Here is a 23,862-nt window from a genome sequence, read left to right on the forward strand (position 1 = left end):
TAATATATAAAGAGCTATATAATCAGGCGTATATATAGATTCACACTATGGTGGTGAACAGAAAAGCCCAAAGACCACTTTTTGTTTTAATACAATTTCAGTTAGTAAAAGCATATTAAAATAACTGAGGATAAATTCAATTATACAAAAAGAAAAAAAAAGTGAATTTTACAAATGTACAAATCTGAACAATGCCTAAAGTAATGTGTTTTGCATGTTTTGCATGCTTGTGTTTACACAGAAGTTATACTTGTGAGATTAGCTGCACCCTGCTGGTGATTTGTGGCGCTGCATGTTACATTGAGCAATAATAAAATCAGTAATTCTGTATCGGTACAACTAGAAATAACATGTTTACAGAGTCAGTGAATTTATTCTTTCAAACATAATACGCTGGTCAATATTATCATGTCTTTCACAGATGTGTGCAGTCCCAGCATCCTTCATTTAGACGGACTTCCAGACACAGTGTAAGTGATGTAAATACACTGCTGCCTGTTCTGCATTCAGTCATAGTGACGGCTAAATGTTTCATTTTATATACAGTAACGAGATCGATCCATCAGTGGAGGAGATGCACGCAGAACAAGACGAGGAAGATGACAGAGAGGTGAGATGCTTGCGGAACTGAATCTTATATTTGGAACACAGATAGAATATAAAATAGGCACAGTTTTCAAATTAGGCACTTCCAGCACTGCTGAGAAAACTCATTGTGGTTGGTTCCTCTCGTCTAGGAACTTGAGGAGGAAGAAGAAGAGGAAATAGAAGCAGAGGAGGAAGAAGATGTAGCAGTGGAGGATGAAGAGGAGGAGGATATGGAAGAGCTGAACCATGGCTCAGAAGGAGAGTGTGAAGGAGACGAGCTGGACGACCTGCCCAGCACGCGAGGAGGAACCCACTGGAAAGGTCCCATCTCTCGTAAGGCCAGTCAGACCAGCGTCTACCTGCAGGAGTGGGACATTCCCTTCGAGCAGCTGGATCTTGGCGAGCTCATCGGGAAGGGTCGCTGGGGTCGGGTCCATCGCGGCCGCTGGCACGGAGAGGTGGCCATCCGACTCCTGGAGATCGACGGAAACAACCAGGACCACCTGAAGCTCTTCAAGAAGGAGGTGATGAACTACAGACAGACGCGCCACGAGAACGTCGTCCTCTTCATGGGAGCTTGCATGGCTCCGCCTCATCTCGCCATCATTACCAGGTAGCGTCTCAAACATCTGAGCCCGTCAAGTGATCGAGAAATGATCATTGACAAGCACGTCTTCATTTCCCCACAGCTTCTGCAAAGGCCGGACGTTGTATTCCGTCGTGAGGGACACGAAAAACACGCTGGACATCAATAAGACTCGGCAGATTGCGCAGGAGATTGTGAAGGTAGTGTTTATGAACCGTGTTTCTCATCATAGTTGGGAAGGATTGTATGGAGGTGAAGAAAGAAAAACAATCTAGTGCCTCTATGACTTTACAGAAGAGGAAAAAATACTGATGCATTGATTATATTGGTCAGAAGAGAGAAATATGTCAAATTTGCCATCATTGGCTCAGCCATTGTATTCAAAACACTCATGCAGCAGCATTAAATAGTTTTCTGTAATTTAATACTAAGGTAATAAAAGTGTATAGTGTTATAAATGTACACTAGTGGTAAAATAATTAATATATTTTTTAAATGTTTTTGAAAGAAGTCTTGTGTACACCAAAGCTGCATTTAAAAAAAATATTATTAGAAAACCATTAAAAACTGATTAAATTGTTAAAAAGCTGTTTTCTGTTTTAAATATATTTATTCTTGTGATGGCAAATTATTCAAATTATTATTGTAAATTATTATTGGTGCTTGATTATTAATAATATTTATTATTATCAGTGTTTTATTGTTTACTATTTTTTGTGAAAACCTTAAATTGTGTATTCTTGGAATAGAAAGTTCAAAAGAACAGCATTTATTTGACAAATCTTTTGTAAATCTTTTGAAAATATTAGGAAAAAAATAGAAGACTTTTTTTTTAATCAGACCAGATTAATGGGTGGTAAATATTCAGCTTTGCATCACAGGAATAAAATAATTTATTTTAAAATATATTAAATTGGAATACTAGTCTTTTAAATTGCAATCAAATATATAAATATACATACTGTAGATATTTTTTATCAAATATAATTTGTAAATTTATAAATAATTTTATAAATAATTTTTATAAATAAATTTTATAATTTATAAATTCATTTGTAAGTCACTTTGGATAAAAGCATCTGCAAAATGACTAAATGGCTAAATGTAAATGCATAAGAGACTTAAAAAAAACATGAAAAAATCTTACTTAATTCAAACATTTTTCCACTAGTGTACATTATTTTATGTAAAAAATTAAAATGTGAAAACACTTTGCTAGATAGATAGATTTACCATGGTAATAACTGTGGAAACACTTCTGTGAAAGTGCTGGATGTGTTGTATATGTGTGTGTTGTGTACGAGTCACGTCTCACTTGTGCTTCAGGGAATGGGCTATCTTCATGCTAAGGGCATCGTTCACAAGGACCTTAAATCCAAAAACGTCTTTCATGACACAAACAAAGTAGTCATAACTGACTTTGGCCTTTTCGGGATCTCTGGAGTGGTTCAGGAGGGCCGGTACGTCACTGTATTACTCTTGATAACACGGATTGTTACCGTAAACCGATAGTTTAAAGGGTCTGTTGTGTTTTTAGACGTGAAAACGAGCTGAAGCTTCCTCACGGGTGGATCTGTTATTTGGCTCCAGAAATCGTGCGTAAAATGAGTCCCGGAAACAATGAGGACAGACTTCCGTTTTCTAATGCTGCTGATGTTTATGCCTTTGGGTGAGACATATACTTGACTTCAGACATAATTCACCCCCAAATAGTGCTGCGTTGACCTGCCGCCTTTATCTGCTCTCTTTCAGCACCATCTGGTACGAGCTGCAGGCGAGAGACTGGCCCATCACCAGTCAGCCCGTAGAGGCCACCATCTGGCAGGTGGGCAGTGGAGAGGGCATCAGGAGGGTCCTGGCAGAGATCAACTTGGGAAAAGAGGTCACGGTGAGTGCCACATTTTAAGTCTATTTATTATTTGACACATGCTCAGTGAAATGATGCTACTCCACTGCACTTCCCATGCCAAGAGTCGAACCCAGACCGTCTGGGTGAAAATTAGGTCATGTGACAGCTAGACCATATTGGACATTTTTTATAATAATAATACTATTATTAATTATTAATATTATTTGTTTATTTTGTGCTTTTCCATAGCTCAAGTACACTTTAATAAATAGAATTAAATTAATGCAGTGCAGTGCAAAAATAACTGGCAATACAAATTAAAGAATGGTATCATTTAGAAATAACAGAAATATAGAGACATGGCTTAAATATAGATACAAATGAATGATCATTAAAGTGTCACAGTTTAATGTAATTAAATATCTTGCTAACTATTTGTGAATAATGTGAAAATAAACGTATGGATTTCTAAGTCTAAATTCTTTTCATTTAATTTCATAGTTTAATACTGTAGAAGTAGTGTTTAAGAGAAGCACAAAACACTGTAAAGTGCTACCTTATAATTTGACCAAATGAGGTATCCTAGATGTTATTCTTGTAAAAACCATCCAAAAGTCAGCTGTTTGTGCTGACTGCTTGATTCCTGTCCGCCCCACAGGAGATTCTGTCTGCCTGCTGGTCATATGATGCTCGTAATCGGCCCACGTTCACGCAGCTGGCCGACATGCTGGAGAAACTGCCCAAACTCAACCGCCGTCTGTCTCATCCTGGCCACTTCTGGAAGTCTGCAGAGTACGTATCCTAGAATCTGGCACGCTGTGAAAAGAGGACAAACAGGTGGTAGAAACCTGCACAGACTGCAGAAACGACGACAGAGATGACCTCAGAGACACCGCAATGAATCAAATGTGTTGTGTGTTTGGTTACTTTCTGTCTGACCTTCTCTTCACTTAGAGTATTTTTATCTTGTTCAGTCATTATTTTTATGAGCAGCGTCTCTCTAACATTCAGAAGAGCAGTATCAGCACTTGTAACAGCATAGGGAAAATTTTAAATTGGAAAAAAAATCCCATAATCACAACAATTTAATAGCAATACAAATTATGTCTGTTTTGTTTGTTTTGTTTAAACACACACACACATATATATATATATATATCTTTAAATATTTAAATAATATATATATTATTAGTAGTAGTATTTAATGCAAATATAATATAACTTGTGTTTGTTTGTTTGCTGGTTTTTATTGTATTTGTTATACTTGTATTTCTTTATTGTTTTTGTAATGAAAATAGCTTGACATTGCCTTAAATAAAATTACTTTAATTATTTTTATAAAATTAATACTACTACTACTGTTTAATGCAAATAATAATACTTATTATTTATGTATTTAAATAATAACAACAATCACAATCATTGTTTATTAATAATAATAATAATAATAATCGTTTTATTAATTATATTTTATAACAAAACAATAATAATACTAATACTTATTTCCTATATTTTAATCACATTATTATTAGTAGTATTTAATGCAAATAATAATTATTATTTTAGATGGATTTAAATACTTACAACAATCACAATAATTGTTTTATTATTTATAGATTATAATATTTATATGATTAATAATAACAACAAAATAATAATAATAATAATAATTTTATTATAGCAATACAATTATTTAAAATAAATAACACACACATATAAATAATTATTATTAGTAGTATTTAATATAAATAATATTAATAATTATTGGTGATGTATTAACATAACAACAATAATTTATTAATTATTTAATCATAATTGTTTATTATTTATATATTTATTTTATATATTATAATATTTATATAATTAATAACTGCAAAATAATAATTCTTATTCTTCTTACTATAAATATTATTATTATTATTTTGCTAGTAATTATTGTTTGCTAGTAATGAACATTTCAGCTTTTTCTAAAACTACATACTACATATGTAGAATAGAGTTATTTCTTCACCTTGGTCAAGTTTTAGATGATCTCTTTGTCTGTTTGAACTCTTAACTTCCTTTCAAAAACTTCCTTTTCTTTCAGTCATTATTAATCCTGAAGGTGCATTAAGTAATTGAATTCCAAAAATGAAAATGATGCTCTCTTAGACTCAAGTCATATCTGTGATCTGTTGTGTTGTGTACAGTATATAAAGGAGGTCCTTCTGATTTCACTCATCACTGTTGCTTCCATCTTAAGAGCACATGACCAGTTAAATACTAGGTACTTTATGTCAAACAAAAATTGCTTAGTGCACCTTTAACAAATTCTTTCCTACTGCTACAGTAATTTTCTCTCTAACTGTAAATTCATAACTGTAGAACTATCGGTTTTGCTCTCTAATCTGCTTCTCTTTCTGTTTTTGTCTATGGTTATTTCTTGTCGTTGTAGGTTGTAGCCGGTGCCTGAAACATGAGCAATGCAAAACACAATTCCTGGCTCTGCCTTGCATGCCTGCTGAAAGCCTGACCTCTTCTGGACTTACAAACTAACATCGCCTGCTCTTCTGTCTCTAACTTTCTTTGGTTCTGTGGGTGTTGGGATGGGCGACTGCTGTGGCGATGTGTAAAACGAAAAGCTTTGCCTTTTTCATTCCTATTCCTATTATTATTTTCGGAGTGTGCTATTGGTTCTCCCTTTCTGCTCCAGTTCGTGACGTCACGTGACGCATTTTTCCCGCTGGATTTGCAGGATTCAGTGACACTACGATGAAGATGTTCTTTTCTCTCTCTCCCTCTCCTGTGGTCTTGGTGCCTCTTAGTCCTGTGTGACATGCGCTGCTTCCGTCTCTGATTGGCTCGTCTGGTTCATGTTAACACCTTTAGTTGTCACTCTTCCTCCATGGTGTCTGATAGTAGACGATTTGTTTCATAAATGATAATGTTCTTGATGGAAAGTTGTTGAGCTGTGAGGGTCAAACAAAATTTGGTGTGTGAGTCACATAAGGGCCCTTTCTGAGCACAGACTGCGAAAATGAGCCAAAGAGAAGCAATGTGCGTCTTCTCACCCGACTACAGGGCCTGATTTTCCACAAAGAAGATGTTGAACGTTTGTATTAAAGCGAGATTTCGATGAACCCAGCAGAACAGTGTTAAAAAATAAGTTGTGTAAACATGAACTCTCATGCGTGTTTGTGTGTAACGTGCGTGTTTGTAACATTGTGTATGTGGAAGGGTGTGTGTGTTTGTTTGTTCTGTGAAAGACTGGACTTTGTGGTTTGGAGATATTAATGACAGTGTAAAATATTTATGTATAAATATGGTTTATTTATTGTACAGTCAATGAACAGAATTCTTTTAATATTTATATGGACATTTTATATAAATATAAATATATATATATGCTGTACATCATGACATTTTGAATAGGTACTGCTGTGCTTTCCCAGATGTAAATATTCTTTATATTTTTTCATGTAAAAAAAAAATAAATAAAAATAAACATGGAAAACTTTTTTAGAATGGGTCGATACATGTCATGTACAGTCATATTTTTGTATTGCATGTGGCTACTGTACACAGTGTCTGTTCTTATCCTTGAAAGACAATAAAATCGAGCTTGTCACGTGACTGTGGTCAACTCTACACACGTTAGAATCTGAAAAGGATCTCAGAGATTTGTGACGTGACATCAGACAGAATTAAACGTGTTTATGATGATATTACAGTATGAATTGTTTCTCATATTGCACAAAACATGCTTAAACCTGAAGTACACAAGTGTGTGTTTCAACACCCTACATTAAATGAATGTTCCGGACAGGGGCGTCGGACTGGGGGTAAAACCAGTACTGATTACCAGGGCCCCAAAGGAAGAGAGGGCCCTTGAAAAGTCTGGAATATATTTTATTTTACCTGGATATTTTCATGGGGGCCCATCAGGACTGCCTATGCATAGGGCCCGGGATCTTGTGCAATGCCCCTGGTTCCGGATTGAGGGGTGTAACCAAATAATTACTGAAAAACCTGTATTATTCAACCACATATTTCGGACAAATATAGGCTACAACAATTGACTGTATGTAATTATGACTAACGTCCCTCTCATTTTGCACAATTCTGTTTGATGTTATAATGATAAATAAGACTCCTGTCTTGTAGATGTAAGACGAAAAAAAAAAAAAAAAACACGAGAGTTCAGAATAATGGTTTCTCTCTGTGGTTATACCTATAATGACCTGTAGAGGTCAGTGTTACACTGTCTCACTGAAGAAAGTCCAACCCATAACTGGAAAAGGAGTAAGGTGTATCAATACATAGTTTGCACAGCTTCACCAGCACAGTGAAGCCCTTGATACCACTTTTTCTTTAAAAATCATTTTTCTCTTTCAAAGCTGTAACTAACTATGCATTCAGAGGTTCAGGAAACTATATGTAACACTTCAGTGACGCAGGCCCCTCATAATGAATGTTTTTTTGTTTTGTTTTTTAATATAAAGAAATATGGCCTATCATTAAAGAACAGTGAAATTGGCATGGTTATATCACAGCATTCAACTGTAAGAGAGTAAATGAACTGCCAAAAACCACTCTGAATCCAGCTGCCTGGAGTCTATACTCTTGTGAGGTCTGCAGACTCTTGAGAAACTGTTTCCACTGCAGAGATCTGAGCTCCAGGGCTCTTCACAAAGCTTTTCTTTGTGTCTCGAGGCAGCATCTAATTTCTCTGTGTCTGAGAGTGTTCACTGTTCTGCGTTGACCATGCTGTTTCCAGCATCTCTTTGAGTTTTACTCGCCTCACACTGCCTGCAACAAGCTGCTCTTTCTTCTGCTCTCTCTCTCCCTCTCTCACTGCCTTTCCCAAAATTCATAAATCTGTTTCCTTTACTGCATGTGACTTTAAAATGGCCAGATGCAAGAGAGATGGCCTGCTTATAGACAGTGTTATTAAAACAGTACTTACATTACTTATTACACAAGAGCTGATATTCACAAACCTCATTGTTATTCTAAAACAATATACAAAAAATAATGTAACACATCTGCCACTGTATTTAGGTATTCTGCCAATTTATATTCTCTGTTTAGAGGCAGATAGTATTTTAATTTACTTTGTTGAGCTGTTGCTTCTGTCCAATGTTTCAGATATTTCTCTTTTTGTGTTTTAATGATTTGATTTAGTCTAGCTGGGGTTGTGGATTGTAAAGTCAGTTCTGAGACCAGCTGGCTGAGGGGGCTTTTCTCTGGGTTCAGTTCTTGGTTTTCGTTCACAGCCTTGTTAAAGTTTCCTGTGTTACTGATGTTTATTCCGAGGTATGCATAATTTTTAGTGTGTTCTAAGGGCATGTTGTTTATTTAGAAACTGCGATGTTGGGTTTTCGTTAATAGCCCTTTTTTGGAATATCATAATTTTAGTCTTTTTAAGGTTAACTGACAAGGCCCATGTCTGACAGAAGGTGTGCAGGAGGTCCAGGTGCTGCTGTAGACCCTCTTTTGTGGGTGACAGCAGCACTAGATCATCCGCAAACAGAAGACATTTATCTTCAGTGTCTAGTAGGGTAAGACCGGGTGCTGGGGACTGTTCTAGGGCTCTTGCTAGTTCATTGATGTAGATATTGAATAGTGTAGGGCTTAAGCTACAGCCCTTTCTCACGCCACGACTCTGGGGGAGGAAATCTGTGTGTTTGTTGCCAATTTTAACTGCAAATTTGTTATTAGTGTACATGGATTTAATGATGTCAAATGTTTTTCCTCCGATGCCGGTTTGGATTAATTGAAGTAAAAGGCCCTCATGCCAGATGGAGTCAAAAGCTTTTTTGAATGAGGGGTGATGAGGCCCTGGTTCCAGGTGCTGGGAAATACACCTGCACTAAGGATGATATTAAACAGTTTAAGAATGGCCAGTTTGAATTTTTGGTCTGTGCATTTAATCATTTCATTCAGAATGCCATCAACATGCTTTTTGGGATTTAAGTGTTTGTATATTATCGCACAGTTCAGCTAGTGTAACGTGACGATCTAGGGTGTTCTGGTACTCTTTAATGGTTGACTCTAGAACACACAGTCTATTGTATAGTGAGTTTTGTTCATGGTTTTTGTTTATATTGCTGAAGAGGTTTGAGAAGTGGTTTATCCAGACATCTCCGTTCTGGATGGGTAACTCTTCATGGTAAGATTGGTTTAGTGTGTTCCAATGTTCCCAGAAACGGTTTGATTCTAGAGATTGTTCTGTTACTTTTAGCTGATTTTTGTATATTTTGTTTCTTTTTTTGTTCTTAGGATGTTCTTATATTGTTTAAGTTTCTCGTGGTATAGAGTTGGCGGCGTGTTTTTTTGTTGTGATCTTTTTTTTTCTGATTTGATAAAGTTCTTACCTCTTTTCTAAGGTTTTTGCACTCATTGTCAAACCATTTTTCATGTACATGCTCCCTGTTTATTACATTTTTTTTGTTTGTGGTTTTTAGGTTAGATAGTGTTGCAGTCATTGCAAGTATTTGGTTCATCCTGTCTACTGCTAAATTGACCCCTTCAGTGTTGTGTAGGAATGGGGCAGCTAGGAAATTATTTAATAGGTTTTGTATTTTTGGTTCACAAATTACAGTTTGATATGCATCTTCACTGTTTTGTTTCCATCTGTATTTGTGTTTGAGGGTGTGGAGGTGGATTTGTGAGGTTTTGATCTGTTTAGATAGAGGGTGATTTTACTGTGGTCTGACAGTGACTGTGAACGCTCTGAGAGAATTTGGATTTAGGTCGGTTATGAAATAATCTACTGTACTGTTACCCAGCACTGAGCTATAAGTGTACCTACCGTACCAATCGTACAGACGCAGTGCACGACACGGCTGTAGAAGGTTTGTTTCATTTTTGTTTGTTGTTTTATCATGGTTGAGTCTTGGGGTGTGTGTTGGTGATAAAAGGATGTCACCTCCTGGTATGTGTTTGTCTCTCTGGGAATGAAGTGTGTCCAGTTCTTCACCTGTTCTGGCATTTAAGTCTCCACAGATCAGTATGTTGTGTGTGACTGGAAGTAGTTGATCTCTCCTTCTAAGGTGGGGAAACTGTCTTCATTGAAGTAGGGAGACTCTTTTGGAGGTATGTAAGTTGCCCTGTTAATTTCTATCCATGTATAAAATTGGCCTGTTTTAACAATATTAATAGAGTGATTCTCTCTCTCTCTCTCTCTCTCTCTCTCTCTCTCTCTCTCTCTCAATCGCTGCTTCGCTGGATTGGAGGATTCAAACTTCCGGCACTGTCATGGCGGTATGCTGCTGTTTCTGACACCGACCAGACCGAATACCGAGCCGCCCCTCGTTCGGCCCTCAGCGCGGCGCGGAACAAGGAGCGCAGGGGTCTCCTCCACTTCATCATCATCAGCGGCGGCGGAGGTGCAGGCGTGAGCGGCCATGGCGGCGCAGAAGCCCGTGGAGTGGGTCCAGGCCGTCATCACCCAATTCGACGAGCAGGTCAGAGCTCCTCTAAACCTCTCTGAACGCCTCGTCTGCACGGATGCGTAATTACGCAGCTAATTACGCATCCGTGCAGCCGCTGCGCGTCTCCGTTCTCATTCTGATGCTGTTGTGTTTATATCCTGTAACAACGCTCAATGCATGGGACGCGACTAGTTTAGTAGTACATGTTGCTCAGCATCCTCTACTGAACCTGGAACTACGTTCTTACCAACTCTAAACCCGAACAAACCCTAATAACCTAAAATCATAGGGCAAGGGTTCATCTCTAAAATCAGTCCTAACCATCAGTTTCTTGGGATTTTAACCACTTTGTACCACTGTACCATGTATTGCATCTTTATTAATAATTTAATTTATTTAGCTAAAAGGCTATGAATATTTAAATGCCTTTGGGTATCCTTGAACATTTGGTTGATTTTTAGTCTAGAAAGTTTTATGTTCAATTATAATAACATCTTTGTGTACAAACATCTTAAAAACAGTGTATTCCCATGCATACTAAATCGTAAATATCACATAAATGTGAATAAGCTCCAACTGTAAATCATGCCGTTTTTGTGATGAGCAAACACTTTAAAATTGGATGTCTTGTATAGAGAGGCTATCAAGGGTTAAAATTACGTCTATGATTGGCTGACCAAATTTTGCTCCAGGAACGTGTCCTGCTTTTGTAATTCATATCATGTGCGATGAGAGTTATTGTTTATACTTTCACTTCATATTTTTGTGTCCCACATGTGAACCGATGTATATGTGTGATGTATAGCTGAGTAGAATCTTATGCAATGATGACTCTCCCTCTTTAGCCGCGTGAATACTACTGGTTTAAACCTCCAGTTGTACTTATGAAACAGGTTATAAGTTAGAAAAATAACCCATTGTTTACCAGACAGGCGAAAGCTTGTGAATGGTTAAGCTAGTATGTTTTTTTTTCATCTTATGTGAATTGTTTTAACTGCATAAACCTGCCTGTGTTAGATGTCAAGAAGTTTTTGACTAAAATTTGACCAGACACCAAAGAAACATTGACAGACGTAACAGACTGTCATGACAGACACAGAAATTGTCATTTACTCACATTTAACACATTCAACTCACAAAAGGCGAGTTTATGACATGATATTGTATTTATATATTTGTTTTCATTTTCATTTTGGAGAAACTTTCCATTCAAGAGCAAAATTAGGCAAGTGCCTGGAGAAATATGTTGTTTATGAGCAAGTTAAACTGGCAGTTTTCATCTACTTGAGCTAACTTATGGTAATATGTTCTTTTTGTGCCCTTAAAGGTTTTGTGGGTGTTGTGAAAAAAAAAATTTTTTTGTATATATAAAAGTGTTTTTACATTTTGTGTTTTTAGTGTTTTGTTCTAGTGGTAAATACCAGATTCGGTGGTGTATACACACTGACCAGTGTACTTGTAAGTCTCAGAGGCACGGAGGGAGCCTTGTTAAAGCCGCCTGGTCAAGGGTGGCTTGTGGTCTGTCAGGATCATTGCAGTTTGATTGAAGTTCAGCGGAGATTAGGGGTGTTTTGTGATGCTAAGTCTGGCCTAAACTCTGGATAATCCCAAAATGGGATTCCGTGCCGCTGATTGGTTTTAGCAATTTTCTGACTCGCTCTTTGAAACCGAGATTTGCTACGGTTTACTTTGTTGTAGCCCAGAAGGTTTTTTTTTTTTTAAGAAATTAAAGAAAAAGTTCACCATCTAAATGTTTACATTATGATTTTCTTACCTCATTTTGTGAAATACAAAGGCAAATTTTTGAAGAATATGCTAGCTACTCTTTTGCATGTAATAAAAACAAAAAGCAGCTGGGGCTGCCAAGCTACAAAATGACAAAAAAATTACCATAAAAACACCATAAAAGTGGTTCATACGACTTCCGTGTCTTCTGATAGGGATGTAACGATTCACTTAATTCACTCACAAATTATAAATTAAATGTGTCCTTTTATTATTGCTTGGACAAAATGCTGCACGTTTCTTTGTGAAATTGAAATATAAAACTATAATAATATACTTATATAGTGCTTGCATATTATTGCTCTTTTGTTGGTTTTGATTGCTTCTATTGTCCTCATTTGTAAGTCGCTTTGAATAAAAGCGTCTGCTAAATAACAAAATTTAAATATAATGCAAATGTAAATAACGAAACTAAATTGAAATTTTAAAACAAGCTCCGAGTCAAATAAGTAACACAAATAAAAGAAATATCTTCATATAAACAAAATAAGGCTTTGTCTGTGCTCTTTCCATTTGAAATGAGACACAACCACTGCATTTTAATCATGATCCAAACAAAGATGCTGCATACATGCAACATGAACAGTTTTAATCTAAATTAGATTGTATAATTTAGAAATTTTAAGCAAAAACAGAATGATTTGACTTCAGTTTTGTGAAACTATAGATAAAAAATTTCAGCATGAAACCAGAACATCAGACGAGCTGAATGAGACGCAGATTCACTCTCTGCCAGCAGGTGGCACTTAAAGCATTTCCTTGGTTTCTGGTGTAAACAAAGCAGCCCTGCACTTATGAACTTTAATATGCATTATACAGGGGCAAGATGAAAATAAAAAATACCATCTAAACATTTCTAAAGACAGTAAGTTTCCCTCAGACATACATTCATATAAACTCCTACCCCTAACTAAATCGCAATTTGTTTAGCATCTCAACCAATTTGAATCGTCACATATTTGAATCGATTTTCAACCGGCTCGCGCTTAATTGTTACAATCCCTACTTCTGAAGTCACACAATAGATTTATGTGAGAAGCAGAATGAAATTAAAATATCTCTCATTCAGAGAGTTTGTCCTGTAAGTGGGTTGAAACATCTTCTGAACATGTATTTGTCTGTTTCTGAACACAGTCTAACTGTGTATGTTTGTTTGTTTTTAGCTTCCTGTGAAAGTCGGCGTGCAAAACATACACACTAAAATCAGCACAGAACACAATAAGGAATGTCTGATCAACATCTCCAGGTACAAATTCTCCCTGGTCATCAGTGGACTCACCAACATTCTGAAGAACATCAATAACATGGTGAGTGTTTATTCAAGAGTTGGTGCACAAGCACAATAGACGTTTACAAATGTGTATTCTAATGTGTATTTTTAATATATTACGATATGTACACTTCCATTCAAAAGTGTTCAAAGTCAGGAAGATTTTATGTTTTTGGAATAGGTTTCTAATGCTCAAAAAGGCTGCATTTATTTGATTAAAAATACAGTAGAAACAGTAATATTGTAAGAGATTTATATTTTAACAAATTTTAAATATGTAATTTTTACTATTACTACTCCAGTCTTCAGTGTCACGTGATCCTTCACAAAACATTCTAATATGCCAATTCGGTGTTCAAGAAACATTTCTTTTTAATATTAATGTTGAAAGCAGGTGTGCTGCTTAATATTTTTGTGGGAACCGTGATACTTTTATTTTCAGCAGAACAACATTTATTTGTTTATTTTCAATGTCTTTACTGTCACTTTTGATCAATTTAATGCATTATTGCTAAATAAAAAGACAACAGATATATTTTGTTACTTTCACTTTTGTTATTGATCCTACAGTATGTCAACATTACATCTTACTGTCTAGTTATTGAAATTGGCTATTAAATATATTGGACGGTCCCTAGGCAGGAGCTACTGTAAGCATTTGTTCTAGACTGTTGAAGATGGTTCTATGTGCTAGAGCTCTATGGCACATATGCTGGTCTCTCTCTCTTAGTTTGCTATCTCTATCTCTTACAGCAGATATTTGGAGATACTGCAGAGAAGAACCTTTACCTGTCCCAGCTTATCATCATGGACACACTGGAGAAATGCCTGGCAGGGGTGAGAGACGGCTGCAGATCAATGATTGTGTCTCATCTCCATGAGCTGTCACCATTGTGCCATTATTGCCTTTTCAACTTCATTTTGAAGCGAGATGCACATCTAGATGTTGATAATTCCTATAAACAAGTCCTATAAACTTCCTTTATCTCTCCAGCAACCAAAGGACAGCATGCATCTGGATGAGACGATGCTCGTCAAGCGTAAAATATAATTATAATTCATGTTATTTATTATTGTTGGCATTATAATTGCATGAAAAATATTATTACAATTTAAAGTGTATCATTACAAAGTGATAAATAATCGTATATATATATATATATATATATATATATATATATATATATATATATATATATATATATATATATATATACACACATATTTATTTATATATATTTCAGTATATATATGTGTGTGTGTGTGTTTATTTATAAATAAATAAATAACTATATATATATATATATATATATATATATATATATTAGTTTGTAGCATTGTTTTTGTATATCATACTATAGATTTAAATGGTTAATTAAATTTTTTTTAATTTGTTGGTGTTTTGTATTAAATTTTCTCTACTGCCACCTAGGGATGTTCTCTATCAGTGCAGGAAACATCTGCTGTATGTGTGTTTTTAAACTGAATTTGCAGGCGTTCTGGAACTGGGTGGAAAATTATGCTGATGAATTCACCAAGTTGTACCAGAGGCCTCAGGCGGACATGGCTGGTGCATCCACTGAAAACCTCACTGTACCATATCAGTATTGCTTTACAGAGGATATGTGATTCTGATCTCTGTGTGTGTGTGTGTTTCAAAGTGTGCTGAGAAGCTGTTTGATCTGGTGGATAGTTTTGCTGAGAGTACGAAGAGGAAAGCAGCTGTTTGTCCCCTGCAGATCATCCTCCTCATCCTCTGCCCTGACATCACACAAGACATGTCCAGAGACACGTCAGATGACTCCAAAGACAACAAAGCAAGCATACACAAACTTGTGCACGTGTACTTTTCAGGATCACCTCTTGACCATTATTGTTCTTAAATTATAATAACTAATGAAAGACAGATTAAATAGCTGAATAACTTTTAAATATTGTAAATACTGTGTAAAATAAATTTATTTTAATTTATCAATTTGTGTATAATTGGCCATTTTAAATGGTTATTTATTTGTTTTTATTTATTTTTTATTTCTGTTTTTATTTGTATTTATTTAAGCATGTTTTATGCTATAAAAATGTGATATATACATAAATTAATAAATTAAAATGAAAACTTTATGAATGCATCATATTTATATTTGTATATATAAAATCTATTATTATATCCATATTTCATATATTTTATCTATATTTAAATATTATAAAGTGTTTTTTAAATGTTTTTTAAAAGAAATATCATATGTTCACCTAGACTGCATTTATTTGAACGATACTACAGTAAAACAGTAATATTGTCAAATATTACCATTTAAAATAACTGTTTTCTGTTTTATTTATCTTTTAAAAATGTAATTTATTCCTGTAATGGCAAAGCTGAATTTTCAGGAGCCATTACTCCAGTCTTCAGTGTCATGTGATCAGTAGGAAATCATTTTAATATGCTGATTTGGTACTCAAAAAGCATATATATTTACTAATATCAATGTTAAATACAGTTGTGCTGCTTAATATTTTTGTCTAAACGGTAATGCATAGATAAATATTTAGTTTTTTAAATATTACGTAAAAAAAAAAAAACAGCATGTATTTGAAAAAAAAATCTGTTGTAACATTATAAATGTCCTTTCTGTCACTTTCGATCAGTTTAGTCCATCCTGTCTGAATAAGAAAAGGCTTACTGACCCCAAATGTTTTGCCCAGAGCTTTTTGTTTGTTTCTATTTTGTTCTCTCTGTCTTCCTCTCAGAGTTTGACGTTTAAGGAGAAAATGAGCAGTCTGAAGTTTAAAGAAAAAACCACTGATCTAGACACCAGGAGTCACAAGTACCTGCTTTTGGCTTTGGTGAAACTCATCCATGCAGATCCCAGATTGATGCTACATGTGAGTGGAGAGACTTAGGTTTCTTTGGCTTTATAAAGACATGCTCTGCTATACTATTAATGTCAGGTGTGCTTGTGAATCGGAATCCAGGTAAACAAGGTCTGGAGGACCACAGCAGCACGGCAGATCTCATCACAGGCCTGGTGCAGCTTGTGCCGCTTGCGAACATGGGAGATATTCCCCAGGAGGGCATGGAGGTGAGCTCATTGCATCTCACTGTTTATCTGGTGCCTGTAGCATGAGTTTAGATAGTCTGTATGTAAGTTTTCAGTCATAATCTCTGTCTGTCTTCTCTTCTGGTCCTGCATCAGCCTGAAAGCATCGAGCTGTGGAACCCAGACGCTCCTATGGAAACTTTCTGGGACATCAGGTAGTTCCTCAGTGGACACTACTCCAGTTTATAGGTGCTGATAGGAATGAAACTTTGCCCTGTTGATTTTGCTGTCGGTCCAGTTCTCAGGTGCTGTTCTTCATCTGTAAGAAGCTGTTTGATCAGCAGCTGATCAGCAGCACTGAGATTCTGAAGTGGCTGCGAGAGATTCTCATCTGCAGAAACACATTTCTTCTCAGGAACAAAGTGAGTCTGCACTCTCACCTGCACACAGGGCATTATGGGTAAAATGTTTGCACATCCTTGACTACATTATCTGGGCATTTCTAAAAAACATTAATTACCTTTTCCTTTTTTTAATCTTTCACTTTTATTTATGCTCTTGTTACTGTTATCTGGCTTGTTTTTATATGTTATAAATATAATATTTATAAAATATAATATAAATATAATATTTATAAAACAATATTTTTTTTCAATAAAAATGAATATACATTATTATTATATATTTTATAACAACAACAGCAAAATAATAATAATAACTTTTTTTATCATCATTATTATTATTATTATTATTATTATCATCAATTGTGTGGCATATATAAATAAACTGCACAGTGTAGCCACAGACTGCCAAGTAAATAACAGTGTCAAGGTCCAGAAAAGTATGAAAGTCGTTGTCAGAATAGTCCATCTGCCATCAGATGTGCAATCTGGGTTATATGAAGTGACGGGAACACTTTTTATAATCGAAGAAAACAAAAATAGCGACTTTATTCAACAATTCCTTTGTCAGCAGTCTCCTCTGTGTCTCTCCATATCATCATATGCTCTTCTGTATCATCTGCGCCACAAGGATGCGCTGTTTTCTTTCAAATCAAAACTAAATACACATAGAAACAGCGTGTTCCCGTCGCTTCATATAACACAGATTGCACGTCTGACGGCAGATGGAATATTCTGACGATGACTTTCATACTTTTATGGACCTTGACACTGTTATTTATTTGGCAATCTATGGGACAGTCTCAGGCCTCCAGGTTTTCATCTAAAATATCTTAAATTTTGTTCCGAAGATGAACAGAGCTTTTATGGGTTAGAACGACATGGTGGTAAGTGATTAATGACAAAATTTTCATTTTGGGGTCAAGTATCCCTTTAAGTATATAACCAAACTGCCATTTGTAGAGTACAAATAAAATATAAATATAAAAAAATGAAAATGAATATGAATTATTACTATATACTATGAATGAATTACTATTATTATTATTATTATTATTATTGGCAAAACTACCCTACTATACTATATCCCACAATGCAGTGTGTTTGACCTGACTTCGCTGTGTACTAAAAGAACAAGGATATCAGGAAATAAAAAAAAAGGGTTAAAAATATTAAATAATAAATATTGCTTATATGGAGATGAATATAATTTTTTTTCTTTGTTTTATCCATTCTTCTCGTACAGGATCGAGCCACAGCAGGCAGTAACATCGCCATCTGCCGGCAGGCCCAGACCAAGCTGGAGGTCTGTCTTTACATGTTCCTGTGGAGTCCAGACATGGAGGCAGTTCTGGTGGCCATGTCCTGTTTACGCTACCTGTGTGAGGAGGCAGACATCCGCTGCAGTGCAGAAGACATCCCTGTGCAGTCCCTTCTGCCAAATTACAACACGTTCATGGAGTTTGCATCTGTCAGTAACATGATGATTACAGGTCCGTCTGATATACTAGTTTGTATGCACAGATTCAGACACGTACCTCTGTTTTTTGAGATTTGTGAGTGGTGTTACAGGTGTCTCTAGAGGGCAGCACAGTTTTTGTGAGTTCTCTGATTTTTCTAGGTCGTTCGGCTCTACAGAAGAGAGTAATGGCTTTGCTTCGGAGGATTGAGCTGCCCACCCCGGGAAACACAGAGGTCAGAGATCACACATTTAATGCTACTGGACAGTAGTAGACTCATTCTGGTTGGTTGACGAACACATTTGAATTGTCCTGGTTGTGTGCCATTATATTATCCAACATAATTGTTTTGAGACGGAGCCTTCTAGAATATGCAAAACTTGATTTGTTTTTCAAACTATGTGGTTGGATTTCACAGTTCAGTACTTGTGTGCTATTTTGGTTGTTTGTGTAAAAAAAAATCAACTTCTTGTGGTCTAATTTGAAGATAACATGTATGACGGGTTTTAACAGCTCTGTTTGGTCATTTCAGGCCTGGGAGGACACACATGCCAAATTGGAACATGCAACCAAATTAATTTTAAGCCACCCAAAAACGAAACTAGAAGACAGTCAGGTCAGTCACCCTACAGTAGAAAATAGATTTTTGTCTACATGTGGGTGATTCTTCAGAACTTTTCTGTACATTAGGCTAATTTTGTAAAAAAAAAAAAAAAAAAAAAAAAAATCTATATTATATATATATATATATATATATATATATATATATATTAAATATTTTATAAACATTATTATTATTTTTATTAGTTTAGACAATATATAATATTTTTCTTTACTGTATTATACTGTATTATTTTATCTCTTTAGATACAATTTACATTAGATATATAAGATGTTATTTTTTTTTTATTTTTTTTTTTTTTTTTTTTTACAAATTAGTTATTATTGTATTATTTGAGAATTGTTTAAAAAGTCAGTTTAATTCAGTCATTTTTTTAAACACACACACACAAATATGTTTTGGCAACCCACCGAAATAAAAGCTTGCTGATTTTAGGTTTAAAAATATTGAAAATTCATATAAAAAGTATAAAAAGAAAAAAGAAAAGAAAATATCAATATTAAATATTAGAATTGTATTTTTAAGTGTACAATAAAATAATTGTATTTTTATTTAATACTCATTCTTTAATTGAAAATATAATAATATTATCACACTTTATTTTTTTATTTTGTTTATTATTGTACTTTAATTATTTTAACTAAATAAAGTGCAATAATACTATTATTAATATTATAAATTTTTTTATATAGTTATATTTAATGGGACACACGATGTGCAGTGTGCAGGACACACTCATGAGAACAGCCTGAAAAACTTATGTGCACCCCTGTATGTATATATGTATAACATTATACTAATTACTATAATTATTATATACTTATTAACCTCTATAAAAATGTAACTGACCATTGTTTTAAAAAAAAAAAACAGCAAAACATGACATGACGAAATGTTGGCTGTTCTCCATAAATCCTGTGTCTCATCCCTCAGGAATGGATCAATATGACAGGATTCCTGTGTGCGTTGGGTGGCGTGTGTTTGCAGCAGAGGAACACATCTACTCTGGCCACCTACAGTCCTCCCATGGGCACCCTGAAAGATCGCAAGAGCTCCATGGTGTCCATGGCCTCGTGTGAGGGGAACCCAGAGACACCCCTGAGCAGGTTTCTGGACCGTCTTGTGTGTTATAGGTATGTGCATATTCTTGGCAACATGGTTCATGCCATCCAGATCAAAACCAAACTGTGTCATCTGGTAGAGATCATGATGGCGCGCAGAGATGACCTCTCTTTCTGCCAAGAGATGAAGTTCAGGTACAACAAAATGCTACTGTAGTCCTGCTCTTTATTCGATAGACAGATTATCTGCAATGTTTTATTGCTGCTCTGGCGATGCATCAGGTTTGTGTGTGTGTCTCAGGAATAAGATGGTGGAGTATCTGACAGACTGGGTGATGGGAACATCCAACCAGGCAGCAGATGATGGTGTGAAATGCCTCACAAGGTTACATTGTCGTGAACACATTATTTTCATTCAGATGGCATCATTAATATTCTATCTTACTGAACAACCTCCACTGGACTTTTGTTCTGAGAAACATTAAGTTATGCAGTACATTAAAAAAAAAGACTTTTAGTGGTTGATTGTTTTTTTACTATAAGCTGTATGGTTTTGATTGACAGGGATCTGGATCAGGCGAGTATGGAAGCTTTGGTGTCTCTTCTGGTCGGCCTGCGCCTTCAGCCAGAGGAGGGGGACGGTGTGGAGCTGATGGAGGCCAAATCTCAGCTCTTCCTAAAGTAAGACTCTCAAGTTCCATATTAAACCCCAGTGTCCGGTCATGGAGTATGTACATTACTCTGCCCCTGCTCTACTCCTCAGGTACTTCACTCTCTTCATGAACTTGCTGAACGACTGCAGTGAGGTGGAGGATGAGGGTCAGCAGGTGGCTGGACGTAAGCGAGGGATGTCCAGGCGGTTGGTGTCGTTAAGGCACTGCACCGTCTTGGCCATGTCCAACCTGCTCAACGCCAACGTGGACAGCGGCCTTATGCACTCTGTTGATGAGAGAATCGAGCCATAAACCTCTCTAATAACACTTTAAATTCATAAATCATTTATTGAATTTTATTTTAGTTAATTCAATAATTTTTTGATTATTTATGTATTTTTTCTTATTTATTTTACATTTAATTTCTTCTTTAAGAAGAATATAAAATATATTCTTCAGGACAAGTAATGTCTTTTTGTAATAAATCTTTAACACCATATAGTAATATATTCAATAATATTATCAATTCAACGCTAGGACCGAATTAAGCTGAATATTGACACTAATGCTGTAACAGTGACACTGTTATTGAACTGAATTGAGCTAAATAATGACAATATTGTACATCTGTAGATTTGCTTATATCTGTTTCATATGAACCTTGCAACATTAACACTTATTTTCCTGTTTATTACTGTGAAGCTGCTTTGACTCTATCTGTATTGTTTAAAGCACTTTATAAATGAATGTGACTTGACTTTCTCATGCGTGTATGCCGCCCTCTTGCAGGGCTGGGCTATCATAAGGACCTTCAGACCAGGGCTGCGTTCATGGAGGTCCTCACAAAGATCCTGCAGCAGGGGACAGAGTTTGACATGCTGGCGGAGACTGCACTGGCCGATCGATTTGAGAGGCTTGTGGAACTTGTCACGATGATGGGGGATCAGGGGGAGTTACCTATCACCATGGCGCTGGCCAGTGTGGTCCCTTGTTCTCAGTGGGTGGGTACTTTATGTAAATAATCATTTTTTTATAGGTTTTTTTGTATGGTGCAAGATGAGTAGTTAGTTAATTCAGCTGTAATTGTACCATATAGTATAGTCATAATTCAAACAATGTTTTTTAAAATTCTGTATGCAACATACAGTATATTTTATAATACACTTTCTTAAAAAAAAAATTTACTTTTTTTTTTTTTACACATTTTTATCAACTTTGAAATGAAACATCTCTCGAGCTTGAGAATCTCCCATTGACGTACAATAATAGAATGTTTGCAAGTCAAAATCTAGCCATCAGTGATTATTTGCATACTGATTTGGCAATGTTCTTTTTCTTTTCTAAAGCTGATTTACATATTAATTGTGTTTTGGTCTTTTTTTCCCCTTACTTAACTATTTTTTTCCCCTTACTTAACTATCCTTACTTACTTACAGTAACTAGTTATCCTGCATCCCCCTTTGAAAGTTTGCTGAGGTGTCTGTTTGAGAACTTCCGACCTGGTTTTAATACTTTTTTTTTCTTTTTGTTAACCAATTTAACTTATTAAAGTATTATTAATAGTATAAAATGAGAAAATGCATTATTATTAACCATTATTACTCACCATTTTATTTAAAAAAAATCATAAAAGTTCTTTTGCACATTGTAAGCCCAAAAAAGGTCAAATAACAGAAACGTAAATAAATTTTGAGATGCAAGTATGAGTAGTGTGTGTGTGTGTAATTTATATTGAACTTTGGTCTTTTCAGGATGAACTGGCACGTGTTCTGGTAACTCTCTTTGATTCAAGGCATCTCCTGTATCAGCTTCTGTGGAATATGTTCTCTAAAGAGGTGGAGTTGGCAGATTCCATGCAAACACTGTTCCGTGGCAACAGCCTGGCCAGTAAAATCATGACGTTCTGCTTTAAGGTGCCTCTAAGATTCCCCTGGCGTGCACTGAAGTCAAATGATCATTCAAAGAGGCAAATGATCCAATTAATTTTGTTGTGAATTTCCCTCTTGGGAACTCATGGACACTCCTTTTTTCAGGTGTACGGGGCCACGTATCTGCAGAAGTTGTTGGAGCCGTTGCTCAGGGCAGTGATCACGGGCACTGAGTGGCAGATGCTGAGCTTTGAGGTGGATCTCACCAGGTATCTGTCCGAATGAACCTTAAAATCAGTCATTTGCAACTGGTATGTCAGTGCAAATTCACCTGTCACTTGCTAAAATCTAGGCAAATTAGAAAGAAGCATCATGGACCGATTGCAAAACATGTTGTCATCCCAAAACCATGTACAAAACTAGGCAAAGTAAAAGAGAATTGAACCCAGACTCATTTAAATAGAGGTTCACTTGCCAACCGGTTTGCACTGACCACACTGTGTTCTGTGTGGTTAATAAAGATAAACGTGGTTTATTTCTTGCATTTTAATTAGTATTTCGAAATCAAAGTATTTTCCTACTCAGCCTGTGTCAGCATATTAATAATGAATTGTGATGTAAATATATTTTAATGTTTGAATTTAAGGCCTTTTTTATGTGATAAACACTTTTAGTGCTGTGTTGTTTCAACAGTGTTGTATTATCTGTTAAATACTTCAAACATGCCTATGTGATGTGCAGATTCTGGTTGGAGATGATTCGCTTGTGTTCTTCCTGCAGACTTGAGACCGGTGAGAATTTGGAGGAGAACCAGCGCAATCTGTTACAGATGACCGATCGCTTCTTTCAGGCCATAATCAGCTCATCTGGCTCCGCAGCGTCTGTCACTGTCTCTTTCAGGTGAGGTTAAAGAAACCTCTGAGGTGATTCCTTGTTTCTGTGCATGTTTGTATCCCTGTGTTAATCTGTGTGATGATATTACTTATGTCAGATATGCTTCAGTTTTGCTGTGGAGACAGAAATAAGCTCAGAAAAAATGACCTTTGTAATGTAATCAGATGCAATAGCTTATTTCAAACACATATTTGATATTAGTTCCTGTGTATATGATGAGAAGGCCACAAAGAATCTGCACCAAACAAATTTGTGTAAATAGTTTATAAAAACCATTCTTAGATTTCTGCCTTAATGTGTGATCATTACAAATGATTTATAAAGAAACTCATTCTTTGTTTCTTAAATGAGGTCAGTTTTAAATGAAGTTTA

At 35.6% G+C, this 23,862-nt stretch overlaps 2 protein-coding genes across 3 annotated transcripts in view; both read left to right on the forward strand.

The window, feature by feature from the left end:
- ksr1a (kinase suppressor of ras 1a) overlaps nucleotides 1–6,631 on the forward strand; it is a 27,410-nt gene extending 20,779 nt beyond the window's left edge. The window contains exons 12-20 of one of the 2 annotated variants that reach the window (XM_042732993.1): nucleotides 422–470; nucleotides 547–610; nucleotides 738–1,201; nucleotides 1,278–1,374; nucleotides 2,501–2,634; nucleotides 2,712–2,843; nucleotides 2,927–3,062; nucleotides 3,682–3,815; nucleotides 5,458–6,631. In XM_042732993.1, the coding sequence (XP_042588927.1) occupies nucleotides 422–470; nucleotides 547–610; nucleotides 738–1,201; nucleotides 1,278–1,374; nucleotides 2,501–2,634; nucleotides 2,712–2,843; nucleotides 2,927–3,062; nucleotides 3,682–3,815; nucleotides 5,458–5,464 (1,217 nt within the window). In that variant the 3' untranslated portion in view covers nucleotides 5,465–6,631. Of the gene's footprint in view, nucleotides 1–421; nucleotides 471–546; nucleotides 611–737; nucleotides 1,202–1,277; nucleotides 1,375–2,500; nucleotides 2,635–2,711; nucleotides 2,844–2,926; nucleotides 3,063–3,681; nucleotides 3,829–5,457 lie in introns of those variants that run through there. The other variant, XM_042732992.1, reaches the window with a different exon arrangement.
- A 3,162-nt stretch (nucleotides 6,632–9,793) lies between these two features.
- nf1b (neurofibromin 1b) overlaps nucleotides 9,794–23,862 on the forward strand; it is a 39,173-nt gene continuing 25,104 nt past the window's right edge. Inside the window, 23 exon segments of the mRNA XM_042732025.1 lie at nucleotides 9,794–9,859; nucleotides 10,058–10,100; nucleotides 10,241–10,471; nucleotides 13,387–13,530; nucleotides 14,247–14,330; nucleotides 14,488–14,533; nucleotides 14,988–15,002; nucleotides 16,296–16,376; nucleotides 16,467–16,574; nucleotides 16,668–16,746; nucleotides 16,830–16,953; nucleotides 18,179–18,425; nucleotides 18,554–18,627; nucleotides 18,925–19,008; nucleotides 19,948–20,270; nucleotides 20,377–20,460; nucleotides 20,640–20,756; nucleotides 20,839–21,020; nucleotides 21,518–21,729; nucleotides 22,480–22,641; nucleotides 22,762–22,865; nucleotides 23,377–23,462; nucleotides 23,465–23,495. Of these exon segments, the coding sequence (XP_042587959.1) occupies nucleotides 10,412–10,471; nucleotides 13,387–13,530; nucleotides 14,247–14,330; nucleotides 14,488–14,533; nucleotides 14,988–15,002; nucleotides 16,296–16,376; nucleotides 16,467–16,574; nucleotides 16,668–16,746; nucleotides 16,830–16,953; nucleotides 18,179–18,425; nucleotides 18,554–18,627; nucleotides 18,925–19,008; nucleotides 19,948–20,270; nucleotides 20,377–20,460; nucleotides 20,640–20,756; nucleotides 20,839–21,020; nucleotides 21,518–21,729; nucleotides 22,480–22,641; nucleotides 22,762–22,865; nucleotides 23,377–23,462; nucleotides 23,465–23,495 (2,447 nt within the window). The 5' untranslated portion in view covers nucleotides 9,794–9,859; nucleotides 10,058–10,100; nucleotides 10,241–10,411.

Source organism: Cyprinus carpio, chromosome B10, assembly GCF_018340385.1.
Source record: "Cyprinus carpio isolate SPL01 chromosome B10, ASM1834038v1, whole genome shotgun sequence".
In the NCBI taxonomy this organism is placed as follows: Eukaryota; Metazoa; Chordata; class Actinopteri; order Cypriniformes; family Cyprinidae; genus Cyprinus; species Cyprinus carpio.